The sequence below is a fragment of the Perkinsus marinus genome (assembly GCF_000006405.1).
Source record: "Perkinsus marinus ATCC 50983 genomic scaffold scf_1104296961726, whole genome shotgun sequence".
NCBI classification, from domain to species: Eukaryota; Perkinsozoa; order Perkinsida; family Perkinsidae; genus Perkinsus; species Perkinsus marinus.
In genome coordinates, this window is record NW_003205702.1 from 124,858 (window position 1) to 144,079 (window position 19,222).

The 19,222-nt window shown below is 46.9% G+C and overlaps 7 protein-coding genes across 7 annotated transcripts; 5 read left to right on the plus strand and 2 right to left on the minus strand.

The window, feature by feature from the left end:
* Nucleotides 1-2,615: 2,615 nt before the first annotated feature.
* Nucleotides 2,616-6,567, minus strand: Pmar_PMAR023089 (coiled-coil alpha-helical rod protein, putative; the record flags this gene model as incomplete). Its single annotated transcript, XM_002772240.1, has 15 exons — nt 2,616-2,753; nt 2,869-2,976; nt 3,023-3,140; nt 3,242-3,329; nt 3,371-3,515; nt 3,881-4,002; nt 4,356-4,435; nt 4,641-4,748; nt 4,796-4,935; nt 5,117-5,167; nt 5,436-5,563; nt 5,611-5,698; nt 5,970-6,134; nt 6,181-6,345; nt 6,427-6,567. The coding sequence occupies 15 exons, from the start codon at nt 6,565-6,567 to the stop codon at nt 2,616-2,618; spliced, it is 1,785 nt and encodes a 594-aa protein (XP_002772286.1).
* A 1,045-nt stretch (nt 6,568-7,612) lies between these two features.
* Nucleotides 7,613-9,203, plus strand: Pmar_PMAR023090 (hypothetical protein; the record flags this gene model as incomplete). Its single annotated transcript, XM_002772241.1, has 8 exons — nt 7,613-7,710; nt 7,767-7,863; nt 7,892-7,945; nt 7,997-8,075; nt 8,119-8,202; nt 8,358-8,449; nt 8,892-9,030; nt 9,079-9,203. The coding sequence occupies 8 exons, from the start codon at nt 7,613-7,615 to the stop codon at nt 9,201-9,203; spliced, it is 768 nt and encodes a 255-aa protein (XP_002772287.1).
* A 173-nt stretch (nt 9,204-9,376) lies between these two features.
* Pmar_PMAR023091 (hypothetical protein) lies at nt 9,377-9,605 on the plus strand (the record flags this gene model as incomplete). The annotated part of the gene is made up of 2 exons (XM_002772242.1): nt 9,377-9,469; nt 9,513-9,605. Coding segments are annotated over 2 exons (186 nt in total), but the record flags the coding sequence as incomplete, so codon positions are not given.
* Nucleotides 9,606-9,638: 33 nt separating this feature from the next.
* On the plus strand, nt 9,639-11,681 carry Pmar_PMAR023092 (Autocrine motility factor receptor, putative; the record flags this gene model as incomplete). The annotated part of the gene is made up of 11 exons (XM_002772243.1): nt 9,639-9,728; nt 9,778-9,867; nt 9,915-10,005; nt 10,057-10,140; nt 10,195-10,322; nt 10,374-10,519; nt 10,840-10,941; nt 10,992-11,073; nt 11,127-11,282; nt 11,337-11,445; nt 11,494-11,681. The coding sequence occupies 11 exons, from the start codon at nt 9,639-9,641 to the stop codon at nt 11,679-11,681; spliced, it is 1,266 nt and encodes a 421-aa protein (XP_002772289.1).
* Nucleotides 11,682-11,932: 251 nt separating this feature from the next.
* Pmar_PMAR023093 (hypothetical protein) lies at nt 11,933-12,113 on the plus strand (the record flags this gene model as incomplete). Its single annotated transcript, XM_002772244.1, has 1 exon — nt 11,933-12,113. A coding segment is annotated over one exon (181 nt), but the record flags the coding sequence as incomplete, so codon positions are not given.
* Nucleotides 12,114-12,617: 504 nt separating this feature from the next.
* Pmar_PMAR023094 (60S ribosomal protein L17, putative) lies at nt 12,618-13,391 on the minus strand. The gene is made up of 3 exons (XM_002772245.1): nt 13,241-13,391; nt 12,810-13,167; nt 12,618-12,760 (listed from the first exon to the last, which is right to left on the minus strand). Exons 1-3 carry the CDS (start codon nt 13,372-13,374, stop codon nt 12,704-12,706), a joined length of 549 nt encoding a protein of 182 aa, XP_002772291.1. The 5' UTR covers nt 13,375-13,391; the 3' UTR covers nt 12,618-12,703.
* A 1,492-nt stretch (nt 13,392-14,883) lies between these two features.
* Nucleotides 14,884-19,021, plus strand: Pmar_PMAR023095 (hypothetical protein; the record flags this gene model as incomplete). Its single annotated transcript, XM_002772246.1, has 12 exons — nt 14,884-15,052; nt 15,100-15,226; nt 16,250-16,357; nt 16,590-16,706; nt 16,756-16,893; nt 17,426-17,526; nt 17,620-17,741; nt 17,820-17,942; nt 17,986-18,140; nt 18,186-18,324; nt 18,372-18,668; nt 18,719-19,021. 11 exons carry the CDS (start codon nt 14,884-14,886, stop codon nt 18,441-18,443), a joined length of 1,371 nt encoding a protein of 456 aa, XP_002772292.1. The 3' UTR covers nt 18,444-18,668; nt 18,719-19,021.
* Between the last annotated feature and the right edge of the window lie 201 nt (nt 19,022-19,222).

Genomic DNA, 19,222 nt, shown 5'->3' on the forward strand with positions numbered 1-19,222 from the left:
CTGGTGGCATTCAACTGCTGCCATTCATGGCTATTCCGTAGCCAGAGTGCACAGCATCTTGTGCTGATGTTTCTTCGACATGATATGATGCATCATATAGTTGGAATCGATAAAAGTTCTCTTCCAGCGAAGCTCACAACTTGTGAGTCACAACAGAGCCATCCTTCCGGAATACTTGATAAAATATAGATCAGTATGGTGTAACCAATCTGACCTCCACTTGATTCGCCAGCCGAATGAATGATCTGATTGCTCCCTAATATACTATATTGGGTATTCCGGACCCTTAGTAAGGGTTCAGTTGCGGACAGCCTGATTAGCAATCGTCCTGGTCTACTGCTGTACATCGACTCCCATCACGCGTATATAGGCATAATTAGCTCACAGTGAGCTTGCGTATTTTTGACTCCAAGGCTCTTCGGAGTATCCATGTGAGTAGAGTCTATCGGCCCTCATCTGTTCATCGTGGAGTCTCCACCCGTATTCTTATCGCATTCTCTGAGCCCAACATCCATAAATATAGCTCATCTCACAACTTGTCACCATCCATATCCGTATTACTGTTCGGCTCGAGCTTTTCGATGAGCATCTTTTACCATATCGCGGTCAGTAGACATTTTGCTTCGGTACTAACGACCAAAACTATAGCAGCATTGTAAGAATAAATTGTTGCACTAGATCCCAGTGTTCCGATTCCATTAACAATTATGGTGCTGACTGACTGCTCTGGTTATTCGCCATTGACAGTATGGACCTTGCTAACGATCGAAGAAGCTGCACATCTGACTCAGTCAGTCTGACTCATCGAGTCGTCAGACTGAGATGATCTCACTACGTGAAACTCCCATAAACTTCACGAACATCGCGTAGAACTTGATCCCTGTAGTTCATTCTACGCTGTAATGCGCGGAATAATTACGCATCGATCATCTACCGTCTATAGATGGGCAGAATTACGTTACGGACCGTTACGGCTCATTTTTACGGTTACGATTCAAGCTCCGTACCGTAAAATTACGGCGCTGTAACGGGCCGTAGAGTCGTAAGGCTTTTCCGTAATCGTAAAATGCTTACGTTACGGACACCGTAACGTAAACCGTAAAAAAACGTTACGCTGCCCATCTATACTACCGTCATATATCCCTCTTTTCAAAAGAGGGATATATGACGGTATATGATGGTGTTTCAAAAAGAGTCTTTTTGTGAGTCAACCTTAGGCCTTGCGGGTGACAGATTCGATTCTATAAGATGTTTCCGTTGGTTAAAACCCAGTGGGTTTAACCCACCCGACTCCAACTCGAAAACTTCTTTCTTAGATAAACAGTCTATTCCTGTACTTGTAGCATATCATAACAGACTACTCCAATTTCACCTTGCTCGTTATAAAGATAATCAGAATTGATAAGAATATGACATGTGCCGCCGGAGTCTACTCACGAACTTCGCGAGTTTACGCGCAGTCGGTCACGCGTTTTACACGAAATGGCGATTTTCACTGGCGTTTTTCGCGTAGTGTGAAATCTATTCTTCATTTCGCGTAATTCGCGTAGAACACTAGGCGTGAAACTGTTGTACACGTAATACGGGTGCATCTGCAATGTAGATGCCGTGATTGCTCTACGTCGTAGAGTGACTCTAACCTCCGACGGAGACTCACCGTAGAGGTCAATGAAGTTGAGTGACAGTCACTTCCACGAAGGCTCTACCAGAATCTTCGTAGAGTCTATAAATATTGTGGCTGTGCACCTACAAGTTTTAGCCTACTCGAGCTACTTCTGAGGGTAAAAGGCTACTATGGCTACTCTGGGAATGGGCTAAAGGTCTTAGCCTAATACTATCGCGTGTTCAACCACATCCCACCAAAAGCCTTTCGGCAACAGGTTGTCATCAAACTGTAAGAACCCAACTCATACAGCGTAGGCAATGAAATCAATACATTTTCTCGTCGTGTGTAACATGAGCTGTTCTTCATGGATCGGACAATCCCTCCCAGGCCTCGCCCGGCAGTTTGGCTCGGCACTTTGCCAGCTTCACTCTCAGTGAAGATATCTCTCGGCCGTAATGCTTAGAGTTGTTCACGAGTTGAGCCTCGAGATTCTGAACAATCTTCAGTGAGAGCAAATTCTTGAATGAGTATTCCCGAAGTGTTTATTGAGGTTTCAGAAAACCCTTCAAAGCTTAAAATTTGATAGTTTGAAGCTCAAACTAATCAAATGGATGCCAACCTAAGTGATCTACATCAACAGCCACCTGTATTCGCGCCTCCATAATCTTGTTAGTCTCTATATGTTCATCTCTACTCCGCTCGAGTCTACCGATCTCGGCTTGCAACTCTTCTTCTCGCTGGTTAACCACAGACTTCTTGTTAGTACTAGCCTGACCCGAGAAATAACTATATCGATGATGTACTGTCGGCCGTGACCACATGCGACTCGAAACGTTTCTCCTCTCGGGTGATTGCTCTCAGGAGTTCCTTTATCTCAACATCTTTCGCTTCGATCATCTGACGGTTATTGGCGTTCTCTCGTCTGGTCTCTTCAATCTTTGCTCGATGCCTGAGGAACCAGTAAGACTAATTCTCCGCACACTGGTCCCGTATGCGGAGAAGCTCTCAGCTATTCAGTGGTGACGACGAACTTGGCCTTGAGCGCTTGTATTTCCGCCCTGAGAGTGTCGTTGGCCGCTTTGAGTCGAGTGAGCTCGCTCAACATCTTTGTAGATTTTCCAGCCTTCTTCAGAGACTCCTCAAGAACCTACAACAGAAGAGCGTTCACCATATGATCCTTCCTTCTCGGATTCTGAGACTCGAGAACAAAATTGTCATAAAATCTACACCACTTATAACTCGCGGGTTCGACCCGCACTGACCGTCTCCAACTTGGCAATTATCTTCGTCTGTGACTTTATCGTGGCTTCGTATTTTGGCAACTTAGCAGATTTTTCTATCAACTTCTGGTAGTATTCAGCTTGTTCGACCTGTTCCATCGAGAGTCGCGGAATCCATCTTCTACATTGCACTCACGTGTATCTTCTCCAGCTCCTCCAAACGTTGTCGATCTCTCTGGGCCTTTGCTATTTCAGTACCAGCAGCTTGAAGTCTTCTGTGGAGTTCGTCAACGGTTGCTCGCTCATTTCTGTACCTTATATTCAAACTGTAATCTCAGCCTGAGGTTCTTAGCTTCGATATCGCTGACAGCGATATCGCTGATCACCAATCAGAAAGGAGAGTTGTTGAGCTCACTTCATTAGCGTTTCCTGCAACCGTGCAACGATCTGTTGACTGGAGAGGCTCTTCAGGGCTGCCTCCAAAACAGGGTCTGTAGAAGTATCTGCGCTAGTCCATAACACCATGAGTTGTTGAAAATCTTACTAGACTTGGCCTTCTTCGAAGCATCATCCCACATCCCTCGTTCCTCCCTCATTCTATCTCGTAATTGCTCATTTTCTCGTCTTATTGCTTCTAGCTGCTTCGTGAGACTGTTGACATCGGCCGAGGCCTTTTCTAGATTCTCGGCCTAACCGCTACAATGCCACTCGTTGAAGTCTTTCTATTCAAGCATCCAGTTTTCATATAATGAAATCATAGTTTAATTTTCCACAGTCTCACTGTGGCTGGATAGGAACTCTATCGAATCAATGCTTGTAGCGATAATGGACAGTGGCGAGAATATCTAGCACTCCAGGAACCGTGCAGCAAGCGATCAGTTTGCTGAATCCTTCCTACTTACACCACTGGATGGATGAAAATCATGACCTCCTTTTGGGAGGCTACGGTCCCCTAGTGCACGTGGTAAGTTCAGATATCAGCATGACATTTCTAGCTGCACCATTTTATATTTGTTATCCATGTAATAGATAAGAGATGTCGATGAGATATCACCCTTCTGGCGTATTCTCTCGCTAGATGAGCATTCACTTCTTCCCGGTCTCTTGCGATTGCAAGCACAGCCTCGACAGTGGCGTGGCCTCCTTCGACGCGGCTCGAGGAGGGCTTCTCGCGATCTGGAGGAAAGGCTCCAACAAAATCTGACGATTTCCCAGCCAACCTCCTTGCCGTTTCCCCTCCACATTTTTTGGCATGTTCGCCATTCGCCACAGTCGAGCGTCTACCTCCAGGGTGGCGACCAGATGAGGCGACTCCAACGGATGCATCTCAACGTGCTGACCATGATCAAGACCTTTGTGAGAGATCGTTGATCGTGGACATCTACATATGATTTTGCCGTAACAGCCGAAGTATCTTCTTCATCGAAAAGGGACCGCAGATCTAAATTGCCATAGGCAACTGGTTTCAACTTCCGAGTGGCCGATGCAGCGTCGGGGATGAGTAACTGATACGTTATAAGCATGCCTACGCTGTGACTCTGATCGACTTGCATGTAACTTGAGCGTGCGCTGACTACCAGGCGATGAGAGTATCATCCTTATCACTGACCTGAGAGAAAGATCATGAGGATGTCGGTTATCAATGCCAGCTATATGATAGCCTATTTCCACTGTAAGTGGAGTGCTATCAGGGCTTTTCGCATAGGCCTGCTGCGTTACGAAGCCCTACGTTCTCAAGCTCTGCTACCTGCTACTGCTACGTTGGGGCCATCGACAAGCTACAGAGATATATCCCCTATCGAGCTTCCCCTTACCCTCTCCAGTTGGGAGCAACTGAGGTTCCGACCGAACCAGGGGTCATGCATACTAGAGCCTCGCTTATACCACTCCTCTGTGGATCAGTGAAGGTCTCTTTTAGGAAACTACACAGAGGAGAGGTTTGCATACTGTACCGTGGTAGTTTCCACACATAGTTAGAGTTTGGGACTGGTCATAATAGAAGTTGTAAAAATCTGGCTCAGGAGTGCCCACTTCTCCACTGGGATGCGTTGCGATGACTGCAGCTGTAACAGCGTCGGGTAGACTCTTCGAGTTGAGTATCCGATTGATCTGCGACGTTACGATAGCTTGCCGATGAGAGAGTAGTAGATATACTTTCAATTCCAGCATGGAAGTGTTCCCACTCAGCTTTTCAAGAGGTGGCTCGTAGGTGACTGTGAAGCTCAGGGATGCCTGTCTAGAAATAACTCGAGCAGTTGGTGTCGAGATCTTAGAAGGAGAAGATTCCCACATCTGCGTCCTTGCCTTTATCATTGGGCTCGGACCGAGCCAGAACATGCGCCTGATAACAACTCGTAGTAGCTTCGCAGAAGCATACGTGCCACCGGCGAAAAGGGGTTCAGGACCGCAGGCTTGAAAGTCAAACTCGCCAGGTCCCTCGAACGCTCTTTGGAATGTGCCTAGCGGCACTGGTCTATCATCAGACCGCTCCAGTGCAATACCGTCAGAGATATTTGCACGATTGTGTCTTCTATTCGCCGATCGCGAGGAATGGGGAGCACCTATAGCGATTTGCCTTCATCATCATCAAGTTGAGCGAATGAACTCACGAGTTCCTCATTGATGTCGCAGTGGCCCTCCCAAGAGTCAACGGCACATCTCAAGGTCGAGCATGCATGCAGCACCTTGCTGTCTCTTACACGCAAGAGCTTGGCTAGCACCACACTGCTTGTCAACGCTAAGAGGGGGGTTGTATGTATCAGACATATAGTTTGAGGCTCCTACTAGAAGGGAGGGATCGTGCCCTGTGGAAGATAAGCCTGATCCTCCCCTCCTTTAGAATATCAGATGGTAGTTCTCCTTCCTGCCCAACCTGATAATGGAGCAATGTGGCCTCCTTTCAAACTAGGATACGAGATGCCGGTGGAATACTCGATGGGAATCGTTATATGCCCTGTAAGACAGACAATGTGTGTCTATTTGAGATTGTTCTCCTTGTTAGACAGAAAACTTATGTGATGTAAGTTGTACGTAACGTCTGTGTTGAGTTATTCGAGCCAAGACCGAAGGCTCATTCCACGGGGAGACGAGATAAGTTCCTAGTAGAGCTGATATAGCTCCGTCGTAGGGTTTAGAATTATCACCAGAGGCTTTACGCAATGGTGGAAGTTCACCTTCGAAAATTCCCAAGGCAAATCCGTTCCATCCCGCTCCTCATTGATCTTAATCTGATCCTCCTCCTCTAGGGCTGCCTTTGCCTCGGATGTTGACCTCTCGAGTATCCCAATGGACTCCTTGAGAGTGAGGATCTGATCGCCAGGAAGGGATGGAGTCTTTCGATGATCTTTGGCTGACTTCCTTATCTCGTTCCTCTTGATTCTTCTGATGCTCTGCCTTGTCCTCCGCCGCCATGCGTTTGACCTCCTCGAGGGACTCACTGGCTGTGCGTAGCTCTTTCTGCAGGGTCGCCATTTCTCCACCCCCTTTCATCTCTTCTATGGACCTCACGAGCCTCTCAATCTATGCATGCACAGATACTGTATATCATCATAAGAAATTAGTTTTATTGGTTCATAATTGGTGGATGATACCCGACCTCACTTCCTTCCCGTAACTCTTTAACTTCTCCTCGTAGCCATCTCGATCTGCCCTTGCTTGTGTCTCAAGGTTGTTCAATTTCCCTAAGGCCGCACTGAGGTCCCCTTCAAGGTGTTTGACTTCCGCTTCGAGTTTCTTCGACATGGAATTAAAACAAGCCATGTCCTATGTAGATGATCGGGGTGCACCAAACACTGTTGAGTTAGAACTAGAGAGTGTCGCCGTGTAACTCGAACTAGCATGTGTAAGTTGGAGAGAGCGAACCTCAAGGCTATGATCTAGCCCTAGCCCTTCTCCTGGCACTGGACAACTTCTGTTCACAATACCATGACTTGAGTCTCCTGACGAGTCATCTGAGACTAATCCATTCAAACGAGATTGACTTCACTTCATCCCGCTCTGACGGACGTGGGTGATGTACAAAATCCAAGGAAGACAAGTTAAAGGGTAAACCCGAAACCCCACCCGAAACCCGACAAGGCAGCCAGAAACCCCAACTGTTGAGAGCGAGCGACAAACCTCCTTGGATTTTGTCGTTCTTCCTTGGATTTTGTAATTTACCCGACGGACCTTCCGAAAAAAATTAACCGCAGACTTTATTGATCTTGGACACTTAAGATTTCTCACAAGTCCTCAATGATTATCTATTTTCAGTCAACTTTGGTTGTCCACTGCAAATTCAGGGATCGCGCTGTTGGGTTGGTCATTTTCATAGTTCGTATATTGAGTTGCGGACTAATGCCACGCTCTCAGAAGAAGAAGGATGAACCATGTAGGAGCAAGTCTATGCCCACTCTATCTAGTCTGGACCGGGGATATAGGAAGACACATAAAGAGGCTCCTAAATGGAGCTTTCGGCAGAAGACCTCTTTTGGAGCACAGATAAGGTTGTACTAGTAGTATTGCTACTGACTATGGTGTTTAACAACAGGCCCAAGATGTGCTATACGGATTCCTTGTCACCAGATCTCTCTCACTGTTATCGTGCCACTACTGCACAAAACCCAGCGTAGGACTATGTAAACGAATCTACCATCCTCCCCAACGAGTAACTAGGTACTCCTTGGGTCCACGATTGACCGAACATGCATCTCGGGAGAAGAGGCCAGGACCAGGGCACTATGCGTTAGGTATTCATCTCACTACCAGGATGGTATCGGAATCTGCCTTGTTAGGCAGTACTGTTAGTATGGAAGACCCTACTATGGCTAAGCCTAGGTTATGTACATTCTTGAAGGGCCCACGTGGCCCTGCCATGTGCAAGAACCCCGGTCCAGGAACGTATACGTAGTCATATCATTATCCGTGGATACGGCATCAACAACAACACTGTGTTGTCTTAGGCCGAGCCCTATTAATATGGTTAGAAATCCACAGTGGACTATGACTGGACGTCAGGCCCCTCCAAAGTCTAAGGATATAGGTAAGTTCATCACGCAGGTGTGATTGTTGCTGACATGCTCCCCAGGGCCTGATATTGGACGGTACCGACCAGAGAACTGTACAGCTAGAGGCCCTATATGTGAGTTTACGATTGCTCTATAGTAGCAGTGGGATGAAGACTTCCCATCAGGGGCTCCCCAATGGAGCATGTACTCAAGGCGTGCACCACCGAGTGAAAAGGACAAGTCTCCTGGGCCAGCTGCCTATAGGTGATAGCTTATGTAAAGTAACATTCTCACATGCGTTCAACAGGTACGGTGTGTATACAGATGGATACATTAGCAGGCCTCCGAAGTGGTCCTTTTCGACCTCTAAACGCTTCTAATGGGAGGGATAGTAGTATTACTACTAGGCTTACGCCATTTACCATGATTACTATTGCCATCATCATCTTCTTGTTGTCGTCGTGGGGACTTGCTATTCTTGAGTTGTAGTTTGTACACGTTGGGGTACTGTGCGTGAATTCATAAGGTGATCCTATGTCATGGCAGCTCCAAACGGTCACGATAGTAGAGGGTTGAGGATGGAGACACTAGCATTCCTGGCATCGGTATCTCAACGGCTAGCATTGGATGAGCCTATTGTAGTATCATAGGGCGATAAGGATCATACAGTGTCGTCGATAGGTATCGAGACATGCTGGAAGGGAGATGTATAGGCATGCTAGACGGTCAGGTATTGAACTACACGATGAATTCAAGGAGCGGTATGGCAATAATGATGCTCATATGCCGTGTATGCTCATCTGTTATAGGTACTGTTCCCATTGCTATACTGCTTTTATACCGACTATCACTACCTCCTCAATATCTGTCCATCGAGGTAAACGGAAGCACGGTAGTGTATGTGTTGAATACACGTGTAGTGCTTGTAATGGTAAGACGACAGTGGACTGCGGTAGAGTGGACCCAGATGTAAAAGAGGTAATATTGGCGCTCCGCTTCCGTTATGATATAGCCTTCTCTGTATACGAAGGCTTCACCTCCAGGGCCTGTGATGGTGTTGTCTTATTGTCACTTCGTTAGGTCGGTCCTCCCGTGTTACCTACTACGCTCACGCCGCAGGAGAATGCTCCCGAAAAGCTAGTGCTAGAGTTGCCGAAAACAGCGCAGGAACAACAGCCTAAGACCCGGGCTAAGGTTAAGAACAAGAAAAAGAACAAAAGTAGTATCATGGGTCATCGTTCCTATGAGATGTAGTGCATTGTTGCAGATGCCCTATTGAATGCATCACGACCTGCAAGTTCATTGAGTAAGGCTAGAGATGCCCTCCGAGGCGGCCCTACCAAGCAGAAGGCTAAGGCTAAGCCCTTCCAGGACAGTTTCTTTGACTTATAGTATTCCATCTCATAGTATGTGTTGAGTTGCTCACACTATTTACCGCTTTGTGTAGTAGATGTATTTATGCCTCTAATCCCCAAGATGCGTATTTCATTCTCAGCATATTTCTTCCTCAGCACAGTGGTAATAAGTGTGCCCAGTACTTTACTCCTTCACTGAGTGCCTGTCAGGTATTAGCTGTGAGTGTGGTATATGCAGCTGTTCAATTCGAACAGTTCTATCCAATAGTAGTACACCTGTCGCAAGATAAGATATCGTTGGCGGTGAGCACTAATACAATTTCGGGGACAAACGTCGATTTTTTAGATAATTTACAATTTTGCTTTCGGCCTGATAGTAGTCATGAATAAACTACTACTGCGGCTATTTGTTGGGCATCTTCGTGATTTAGAAGTCGAAGTAATATACGTAATAATACAATATGATCCATTCATGTTTCAGCAACTTATCGACTCGGGTCGTGGCTTTGTAGCTGACACTATACTATTCCTAGTCTTCTATTCTCCTACCATTAACGATAGAGTAAGTAGTAGTAGTAGAGGATGCAACCCTCTATCTATGGTCTCTTTAGGAGGTTAGTACGGTCCAGCTCGTGAGGTATGTGTGCCTCGCTATATGCCTAAAGGTATTCCATCTAGTAGCACAAATACGTGTTGGACATGTAAGTAGTAGTATCGTGGTGTTACCTTCTACTACTAGACCTATCAGATCTTCGAGCTGGGCTTCACAAGCTTCTCCTCCCTGGTGCGACTAGCAGGGCTTATTTTCCTATGTGGTATGCTTGATATGATAGGGATATGTAATAGTACTAGTAGTGGTATATGTAAATACAACAGTGATGAGTTCTCAGCAACCTTCTATGGCCTTTCAAGTGCACACTCTTCCTTCTATACTTGGTGCCTGTTCGAGGCAGTGACTATGGGACTAACAGCATGTAAGCGAATCCAGGCTGTTGGTGATGCTTTGGAAGTGGTGGTATGTGTGTTAGTGACCACTGCGACTAAGTTCATCATCCATCTCGTGGACATGCGTTTAGAACATGGTTGGACTAGTAAAACACAGTTCATATTCCATGTGGATCTGTGGGGAGATGTCGGGCAGATGACCACTTACCTGGTACTGTATATACCCTACTCCTAGCCTATCCAATAACCTCTTCTGTTTTAGTGTTTTATGATGGTGTTTTTATCGCAAAACCCAACAAGACTCCCGTTTTATGCCCTAGCTGATATACTACAGATAACCAGACAGTTGGTGTCTAGGTTGTACAGCCTTAGGAAATATAGAGCTATTACTGCTAACATGGAGGAGAGGTATGTACCACTATTGCTGCTCATCGTTTATTCGCTCTTACTCCATACACGGCATTGGTGTGTATCATCGGCTTGGTGTCACACACACACCAGTCATAGGAGTTGTTACATGCATCATAGTACCGACTCTACTATTTTGTACTGCTAATTTTGTTGCTTCTCGTTTGCTATTGAATACCTCGAATCCAATAATGATAGTAGAAGTATATTATTAGAACTTGCGTGTGGGATTAGGTTGAGCGTGATCACAATGGAGCGTGTTCGATTACCTATCCCTAGCAGTGCCGACTAAGTGCGTATCCAACACCTTGACTGTTTAGATTCCCCAATGCCACAGCAGAGGAGTTGGAGGCGCAAGACACGTGCATCATATGTCGTGATAAGCTATGGGAGGGTAGTAAGAGGCTACCTTGTGGTCATGTGTAGTAACGATAACGCTTACATTGGTGTCGAGGTGATGACGCTTGCTCAGATTCCATATTGAATGCCTCAAGTCCTGGCTAGTTATGCAGCAAGTGTGCCCCACATGTCGAGCGGAGATACCCACTACTATGGTATTGATAATGCGCTTACCATCTCACCGTCAATTCAAGGAGTGCATTTTCAGCCTCCTCGTGCCGCTGCTGCTGCCGCTGCTGAGGATAGGAGGCAAGCTCCTCAAGGAGATCAGCCCCAGGGTACTCAGCGGGAGGAGCCTGTCGCCGCTGCTGCTGCTCCTGTTGAAGAGTCTCAGAAGAAGAATAGTAAATCAGAAGGCTCCAAGGTGAGTAGTGATGGTGGTGATAGACGCTGATAACTGTGGGTCTTTTTCTTACAGGCTACTAGTTCGGCTGGTGAAGCACCGAAGGCAGGGCCAGCGACGAGTAGTGGGTCGAAGGAGCGAGACCCTACTCAACTACCTTCTGCTAGGACGGTTCAGTTACCGGGTAGGTGGTGATAATGCTTGATGGTAGTAGTGTTGGTGCATTCATCAGGTGGTGGTACTGTCACCATGACTCATCTACCTATCAAACCCCCTAGTGCTGCTGCAGCAGTCTCCTCTTCTATGGAGGATGGATCAACCTTATTGTCGGCATTAGGAGTGGAGACAGCCTCTCAATTGAAGGAGGCTATCAAGCATGCCGTGAACATGGTCGAATACTATGAGAAGGAGAAGAAGTGAGCCGTATAAGATCATCAACCTCTGGAGGCATTCAACCTCAGGTACTGGAGTGCCATGCTACAACCAGGAGTTGTCGAGTCAACGGTAGGGATGAGAGTACCATAAGCTACCAGCATGCTATTGCGTCTCTCATAGACCGTCTCGTCTTCACCACCAGAGGCCCCTGAGGCCATACAGAGGATTGCCGCGGATAGGAGGGAAGCAGTACTAATACTGGAGGAGGTTCTGCGTGTACCATGTCTGAGCGATAGGCGCCCATCAAGGAAGATGGCACTGCAGTAACAGCAAGAAATCAAGTCGCGGCGGGCTCGTCACCAAACGGAGCCCCAGCAGCAGCAGCATCGTCAGCAGCAGCAGCTCTACAAAAGGAATCTCTTGGTCTTAATCTATCCATACCACAACTATCGGAACAACAGAGATTGTCTAACGAGGGTGATGACATTGATGTTGTTGATGATGATAGAGTAATAACAGTAGTAGTAGGTACACAAACGCCGAGATTAGGGGTAGAGTCGGATACTCTACAACCAGCTCCTAAGGACGAATTTGAACTTATACGGAAGCAGAGGCAGTTACGGTAATGATAATAGTAGTCGTGAATGTAAGAGGAACAGGTGTATCGTTATTGTAGATATAAAATGACAATGTCGTCCAAATGTGATGTTACTGAGGAGAGAAGGAGCGAGGAAGAAGAGGAAGAGGAAGAAAGCTCTGAAGATGCATCATGGGACAATCTTACTCATTAATTTTTCCAGTCACCATTTTATTAATTTAATCTTGTGTTGAAGTCGTAAGTACGTTTATACTGATATTTGAGCGTAGACGATCCGTGTAGGTGAACCGTATGTACACAGTGCGGACGATATACATCAAAATTCATGTTCATTAAGTTCACGATAATTTCCCAGGTTTCACTATGAACACAACAGATAAATCTCGATATCCAGAAGGCTAGGCACCACCTAAACTCTGCAGCTGTAGATGGTTGTGCATTATCCCGATAAGACTTTTGGTACCTCGGCTTAGTTACCGATGTGAAGACGGCGCTTGGCGAACTGCTTCTTGGTGAACTTAACGATCTAGACAGGAAATGTACGAAATGACGACTATATCCCCCTGTTATATTACCCTGGTGGACTCAGCGGGCTTCTCAACAGTCTCATCATCTTGCTCGAAGATGAACTCGATGTTGGCAGGAGAGCTCATGTAGGGTCCAATACGACCATGGGCACGGTAGGTACGACGACGACCCCTCTGGGCCTCGTCGACCTGGACGTGAGTGAGAGTCATGCTCTCAGCATCAACACCCTTATAGTCGGCATTGGCTTCAGCCTGACGGAGGAGACCAAGGACGACCTTGCAAGACTTGGTGGGCCAGCGACCCTGAGTAGCCTTGAAGGCCTTAGCCTGGGCAGTACGGCCGACACCACCACAGAACTTGCGGAAGGGAACAACCTGCTTATGCTCCATGACGTCCTCGAGGTAACTGAACAACAAGCACACAATACATCCTACACTAGAATAAACAAGAAAGGCGTTGTTGTTGTTGTTGTTATTACGTCTGAGCAGCCTTGAGGCCCATACCCTTGATGGCCTGACACACCTCGTAGGTGTTCTTGTAGTGAACACGGATATCAGATCCACGGACACGGACAGCCTTCGCGGGATTACGAGGTTCGTAGGTATAACGCATAGTTGTAGCAGAGCCTTAGCCACAGAGGAAGGTTGAGAAAATACCACCACGGCTTCTTATGAGTCCCATCGATCACGCTACGCAAGTAGCGCGCGCCCGACAATGTCGCAGAATTTCGACAGGCTTCTGTGGAGGATATATAAATTGATTATCACTTGATATGAGAGGAGCATGCTAGAAGTACCCAATATATGGTCTGAGATGACTCTCCTGTTGGATGAGCTGTAATAGTGACTTCCTGTTATCGCTCTGCCTGAGGTAGGCTGATATTCCTAGTTACCGTACTGGCTTCCGATTGATACATCAAATTCCCAGCCTCTCTGTATGGCTATATAGCGGCCGTCAGTGTTCTACCTTGTCTGCCATATCACTCTAGAACCAATCCAATTAGAATAATCCCTGTACCAGCGACTATCAGGCTTGAGGTGGTAGAGGACACCTCTCAGTATCGCATGAGAAGTATGTAGTGTCTTCTGTTTATGCTGTTCTAGCAGACGAGGCTAGTACGTAGCGCATTATACACCATGTAGAGTCCCTAACTAGGCTCAGTAGGTATGTCTGGGTGATACCATTTTCATAGAGGAGGAGGGTGGTCCCTGCCAAGGGCAGACCTGGCAGGTGACTATACCTATCACATAGGTATAGTCACTGCTCATGTTGTCTCCGCACCAGTGGGTATACTCCCTCACTATCCTCTTACTCAGAAGTCATGTGGCATCGTCAAGGTGTGGGGCCCTGTAGTAAGTGTGGCAAGCTGATAGGAGAGTCAAGTTCTCTCGGCCCACCCACCCACCTCCACTCGGAGGTGCCCGCGGGATGTCAGCATGAGAAGGGCGACCGCATCCAGTGCTCGCCGCCGCTCCATATTTCATGTGGTTTTCCCACGACGATCTTCGTGTGTTGGTCATTGATAATAAGTTTGAGCTTTCTCTCTGTAGCTGTTTGGTATGGCTCCTGTTCTCAGCACTAGCTCGATCAGGGCCGCATGGTCCTAGGGGGCGCCTTTGCTAACATGCTAATCACCGTAACATCCTCTAAAGTTCTTATGAAGCTCCTTGTTAACACAGACCAGTTCGATAGCAGCCATCTTCCCAACTATTGTTAGTGATAGGTGGCCACGGTAACTGGCTAATTCATCAGAGTTCATGCTGCTCACTGTTAATATGTAAGGCCTTTCATTGTAGTGGTGCTATCTACCCCAACCCAGCGGATAAGTAGGATTCCGTTCAACACATCCGAGCTTTCAGGAGCACGTTCTCTTCTTCTACCACATCAAGCCCGAGGACTTTAGTGGGGCGATTGTTACGTTTAGGCGAGCCTAGTAGGGACCTATGAGCGCTACGCCCATTGGTTCAAGATGGCGTATTAACATCATCATCACTGTGTGCGTACGTTTTCTCATCCGCCTTGGTCGGCCTGTATCGATAGCTGGGAAGAGTCGTGTTGTTCGTATTATAAGAGGCTGGTGTGGTATTCCACTGAGAGGTCTTTCGCAGTGTATCTCATCTCATGCAACCCCGCCATCGCCTCACGGAGGCATCGCCTGTCGCTCCTACGGAGCACTTGGTTGGAACTTCGGCTTGCGCACCCTTCTCGTCACAGGTCATCACGCGTGATACTCCGGATTATAGTGCAGTTTGGCGAGGGGAGAGCCACCGGACGGATCTTCCTTCCACAAGTAGGGACGAGTGATGGGGATACTTCCTAGTGTTCTTGTGTATTCAGCTCGGCGTCATCATTATCATCGTCGCGAATCTGATGGTAAGTTCTCTGGTCGTGTCAGTCGTGAATCACGATTATCATCGGGCGCTATTGGGGAGTATAGAGATGGGTCGTATTGGACAAAGCTAGTGTAAGTGGGGTTGACAGATGCATCGAGCGAGGTGGCAAATATTAGAGGTCTACCGACGATCTTTAGTGCTCAGTTACTTGACCATTTGAAAACCATTTTAGTAAATTCTCAGACCAATTCAGTAAAGCCCAGACTAAATTAGTAAAAGCTCAGATCAATTTAAACAGGCTCAGACTAACTAAGCAGAAACGCAGACCGATTCAGTATATCTCTCTTCCATTGGACCCCCAAGTGGAAAAGGTACGCCGGTGACACGAAACGGACTCTTTTGCGTGCACTGTAGACGATACTCTGTCCTCTGGCCTCTCCCACCATCCCGTTGTTTACTGAAGCGCTACATTTACTTTACGGCGTTCTCTCTCTTCACCACCTATTTCGAAGCTGAAGGATAGGGCGGAAGTCGTAGTAGCCGTGTACCTGAACGCTGGTGCGCTTCAAGGTGGCAGTTATCCACCTCTGCACTCGAAAGCGGCCTCCAGGCTAGAAGGCGCCGATGCACTATCCTCGATCTCGCATTATCCGCGAGATGCCACCCATCAGCTTCCATGGTATTCAACATTTCTCAAACCATCACCTAAGATGTGCGCCACTGATGACGCGCAGCATTATATAAATCTCGATGCCTCATCTCGGCTCCCTATGTGAGGGAACTCCCACTGAGATTTCTATCAAATTGGTCTGGGCTCTTACTAAAATTGTCTGGGCTTCGTTAGGTGTGTCTGGGGTTACACTAATTCGGTCTGGGGTTTTACTAAGTCAATCCTCAAATGGTGTAGTGGTCTGAAGGTCTAAGCATTCCAAGCCTACATAGGCTTTCACCTCACCCGGCTTGATGGTGCACACGCGTGTTTTGGATGAACTACCGCCATTGCGTCACGTAGTATTGAACCTATGCAAGAGAGTCGATGGATGGGTCGTCTACAGAGAGCGTGTACAATGAGAGTGGATGTTGCTTTTCGATACTGCCAAGTTGTGCCTATTCAGATCTTACTACGACTTGTTGATGTCGTGATGTATTATCAGGTTGTCACTCGGTGTGGCCAAGCTTTTCGTAGAAGCAGGCCTACGTTGTGCACAGCTTATCGAAACGGCGTTCACGGGCAGGTTCTCCTACAATGGACAGTTCGTTGTGTAAGTATGATGATTATCAAACACTAGGACCTATGATCCACTCTCCTCCTCCATGAGGATTCAATAACCTCATCATCATTGTATCTACTATCGAATTGTCGGATGTCGCTTAATAATGCACGTTGCCCGTAGTGATGATGAAGAACATTGTAGACATCTCCTCCTCTTCTTCTTCTTTTGCAGCAGTTAGCACCCTCCCTGCACTATAGTGGTTATTATTAACTCCTCCTAGGTATGGAGTGGAGTCGGCAATGTTCTGTTTCATCCCAATGTTATACAGATGGTTTGAAACTCACACGCACGCTCAATATCTACTCTTCATTGGAGGGTGTGGGCCGGTCATCTATGTGTAGGGATAACACGTCTCCTCCTGTTCATAGGTCTCGTCAATGATGTAGGTATTACATGGCCGAAAACCCCGGTTCCGCCCATGAATCAGTTGGAGATCAGATTTTCAATTTCATAGCATTCGCGGCGGATGCTCTCATCTATCCATTCTCAGTTGCTGGAGCGGTACACCTGGTCGGCCGAGCAGCGTACGCCCACGAATACCATAAATCTCATCACCATTGTTATATAGATACTTCCGGCTACATGATCCAACTATTGAAAGTGACCTTCTGGATCATCGTAGACTCCCGAGTATGTCGACGATGAGTCGGAAGATGACAGCCAGAGGGGGTGAGAGCGCTCTAGGTCGGAGTTTAGCGAAGTAATGATGATGACAACACTAACATCATCAGTATTGCGAGTTGCTCCCTAGATTTTATGGTATCTATTTTGGCTTCTACTACGCTGGTGCTGGTGTATTATGTCTGCTCCTGGGCATTCTACTATTACAACTACCCCCCAGTATCGGTCTAGGAGAGTGATTACTCACTACTAGTAACACGTATTGGACGATACTACTCAGATACAAAGGTCTCTCATTTTGGGCTCTCGGTATGTTAAGCCTCATAGGAGCGTTCTCATTTCTAGGAATACCTCCTAGTCCCCGTAGTGACGTCATACCAGGTTATACACTGCTTGATCTCTCATACTACTACTAGTATTACTAGGTTGGTTTAGGTACTCCAGAGCCATGTGTTTCACCATGGAAGACCCTCATCTTCCCGATCACCCATCGTCAATTTACCCCCTATGCTCTACTGCTTATCCTCTGTGGGATGGTGAGTTTTCCTCCTCTCCCATTCGGCCCTCGAAGAGCCCCCCTTCCTGTTAGATAGAGTCATACGGATATGTAAACTTTATCATGTACATAGCTACTCCTAGGATAGGGCCAAGAGATACCGCTTTAGTAACAGGATTCGCTCTACTGGTGGACGGTTGTATAGCATTCGTGTATGGTTACCTCGTCTTTCGAGGCTTCTGCACGCTGAGGACGGTAAGCAAGAGTCTTCTACTACCACTGCCACAGATGCTCACATACTTCAAGCGTTGCCTCATTTATTCCTAATTGCAGATACTCCTTCTAGGTGTCATTGCCATAGCCGTGGGGATAGCTTTCTGTGCAGCATTATCTCTTACGGTTATGACAGCAACTGACAGTATTATCAAGTCCATTGTCGGCGTTAACTTTCAAATGGTAAGCTTCCCTTCTCCTTCACTTGGATCTGTCTCTTGGACAGGCAACTGGGGATCTAAATGATTGGGTTCAAGTGAATACTGTTGAGGCATACGACTATATCATTGTTGCTTTCGGCATCATCATCTTTGCCCTGGGATTAGTTCCCTACAAGGCTCACTTAATATCTACCATTCAGCGGATATACCAACCAACACCGTAGGTAGTAGGACTGTACTACAGTCCCTTATTCCCATCAACTAGGTACTATCTTATAGTATCCGCTCACTTTAAAGGCCTCCGTAGTGTTGGATTCGTCATACAGCTGGGGATCGATACTTGGGTATCATCCCACTATGGTACATCTCAGATCTCGAACTTCATATCGGCTCTCGTTTTAGTGGTACTTATCATCGTCATCATAAGCTCATTATCATATTATTTTCGCAGGTCCTGTCAATCCTCACCTACCTACCGCTGGGGTATCTGTGGCTATTGGAACGCTGTAGTCGTGGTCGTTGACTTAGTGAATGGAGCGCGAGGGGGGGGGGGGGGGGGAAGAGGACCTCATCCTGCATGACATATACTTCCAAGCGATCTTAAAAGCAATTCATTGTCATCAACAAGTGGACGTTGACAGTTTCTCCACTGTTGAATTAAGGCCCTTCGCCTGTCGAGATGTGAAACTCATCTTGGTCGACTCGCTGCACGTGCCTTTGCAAGATCTTTGAATGACCGTATTAGTCTGTAGGACTTGAAATTTGTCGCTTGCTCACCATCATGCTCGTCGTGTTTAGGTTCCGCGTTATGCGAAACTCAGCATCGCGAAAGCCAGCATGCTCGGCGATTATCTTGACCCACACACTTGCTGTCTTCCAGGCAGAGCTGTTGGACGATATACCATTGGTATAATACAAGCGACGTAAACTTCGAATACTTTCAGTGTTGTAGAAAGTGTATATGGACACTAAGGTGGATTCTATACTCGTCGTTATCAATGCACTGCCTTGATGCTTTCTAAGCTATTTGCTTCTTCTTGGGTTTTCTTCCTATTGCCATCGTCATAGTTACCATTCGCTTAGTCCGATTTTCTTTTCACAATTGCAAGACTTGAGTTTTCCAGTGGTCGGTTCACATGATTTCTTGGAGATATTGATGTCGAAGATTCGTTGGCTACGTCCATCTCCGATAGAATATGCTTCCATCAAGGAGTCTGGATCAAGACGTCGGAGTTCCCGAGTGTATTCAATCATGAGGAGGACGGGAGCGCATCACCAGGACAGAGGTTTATCAGGACGGAT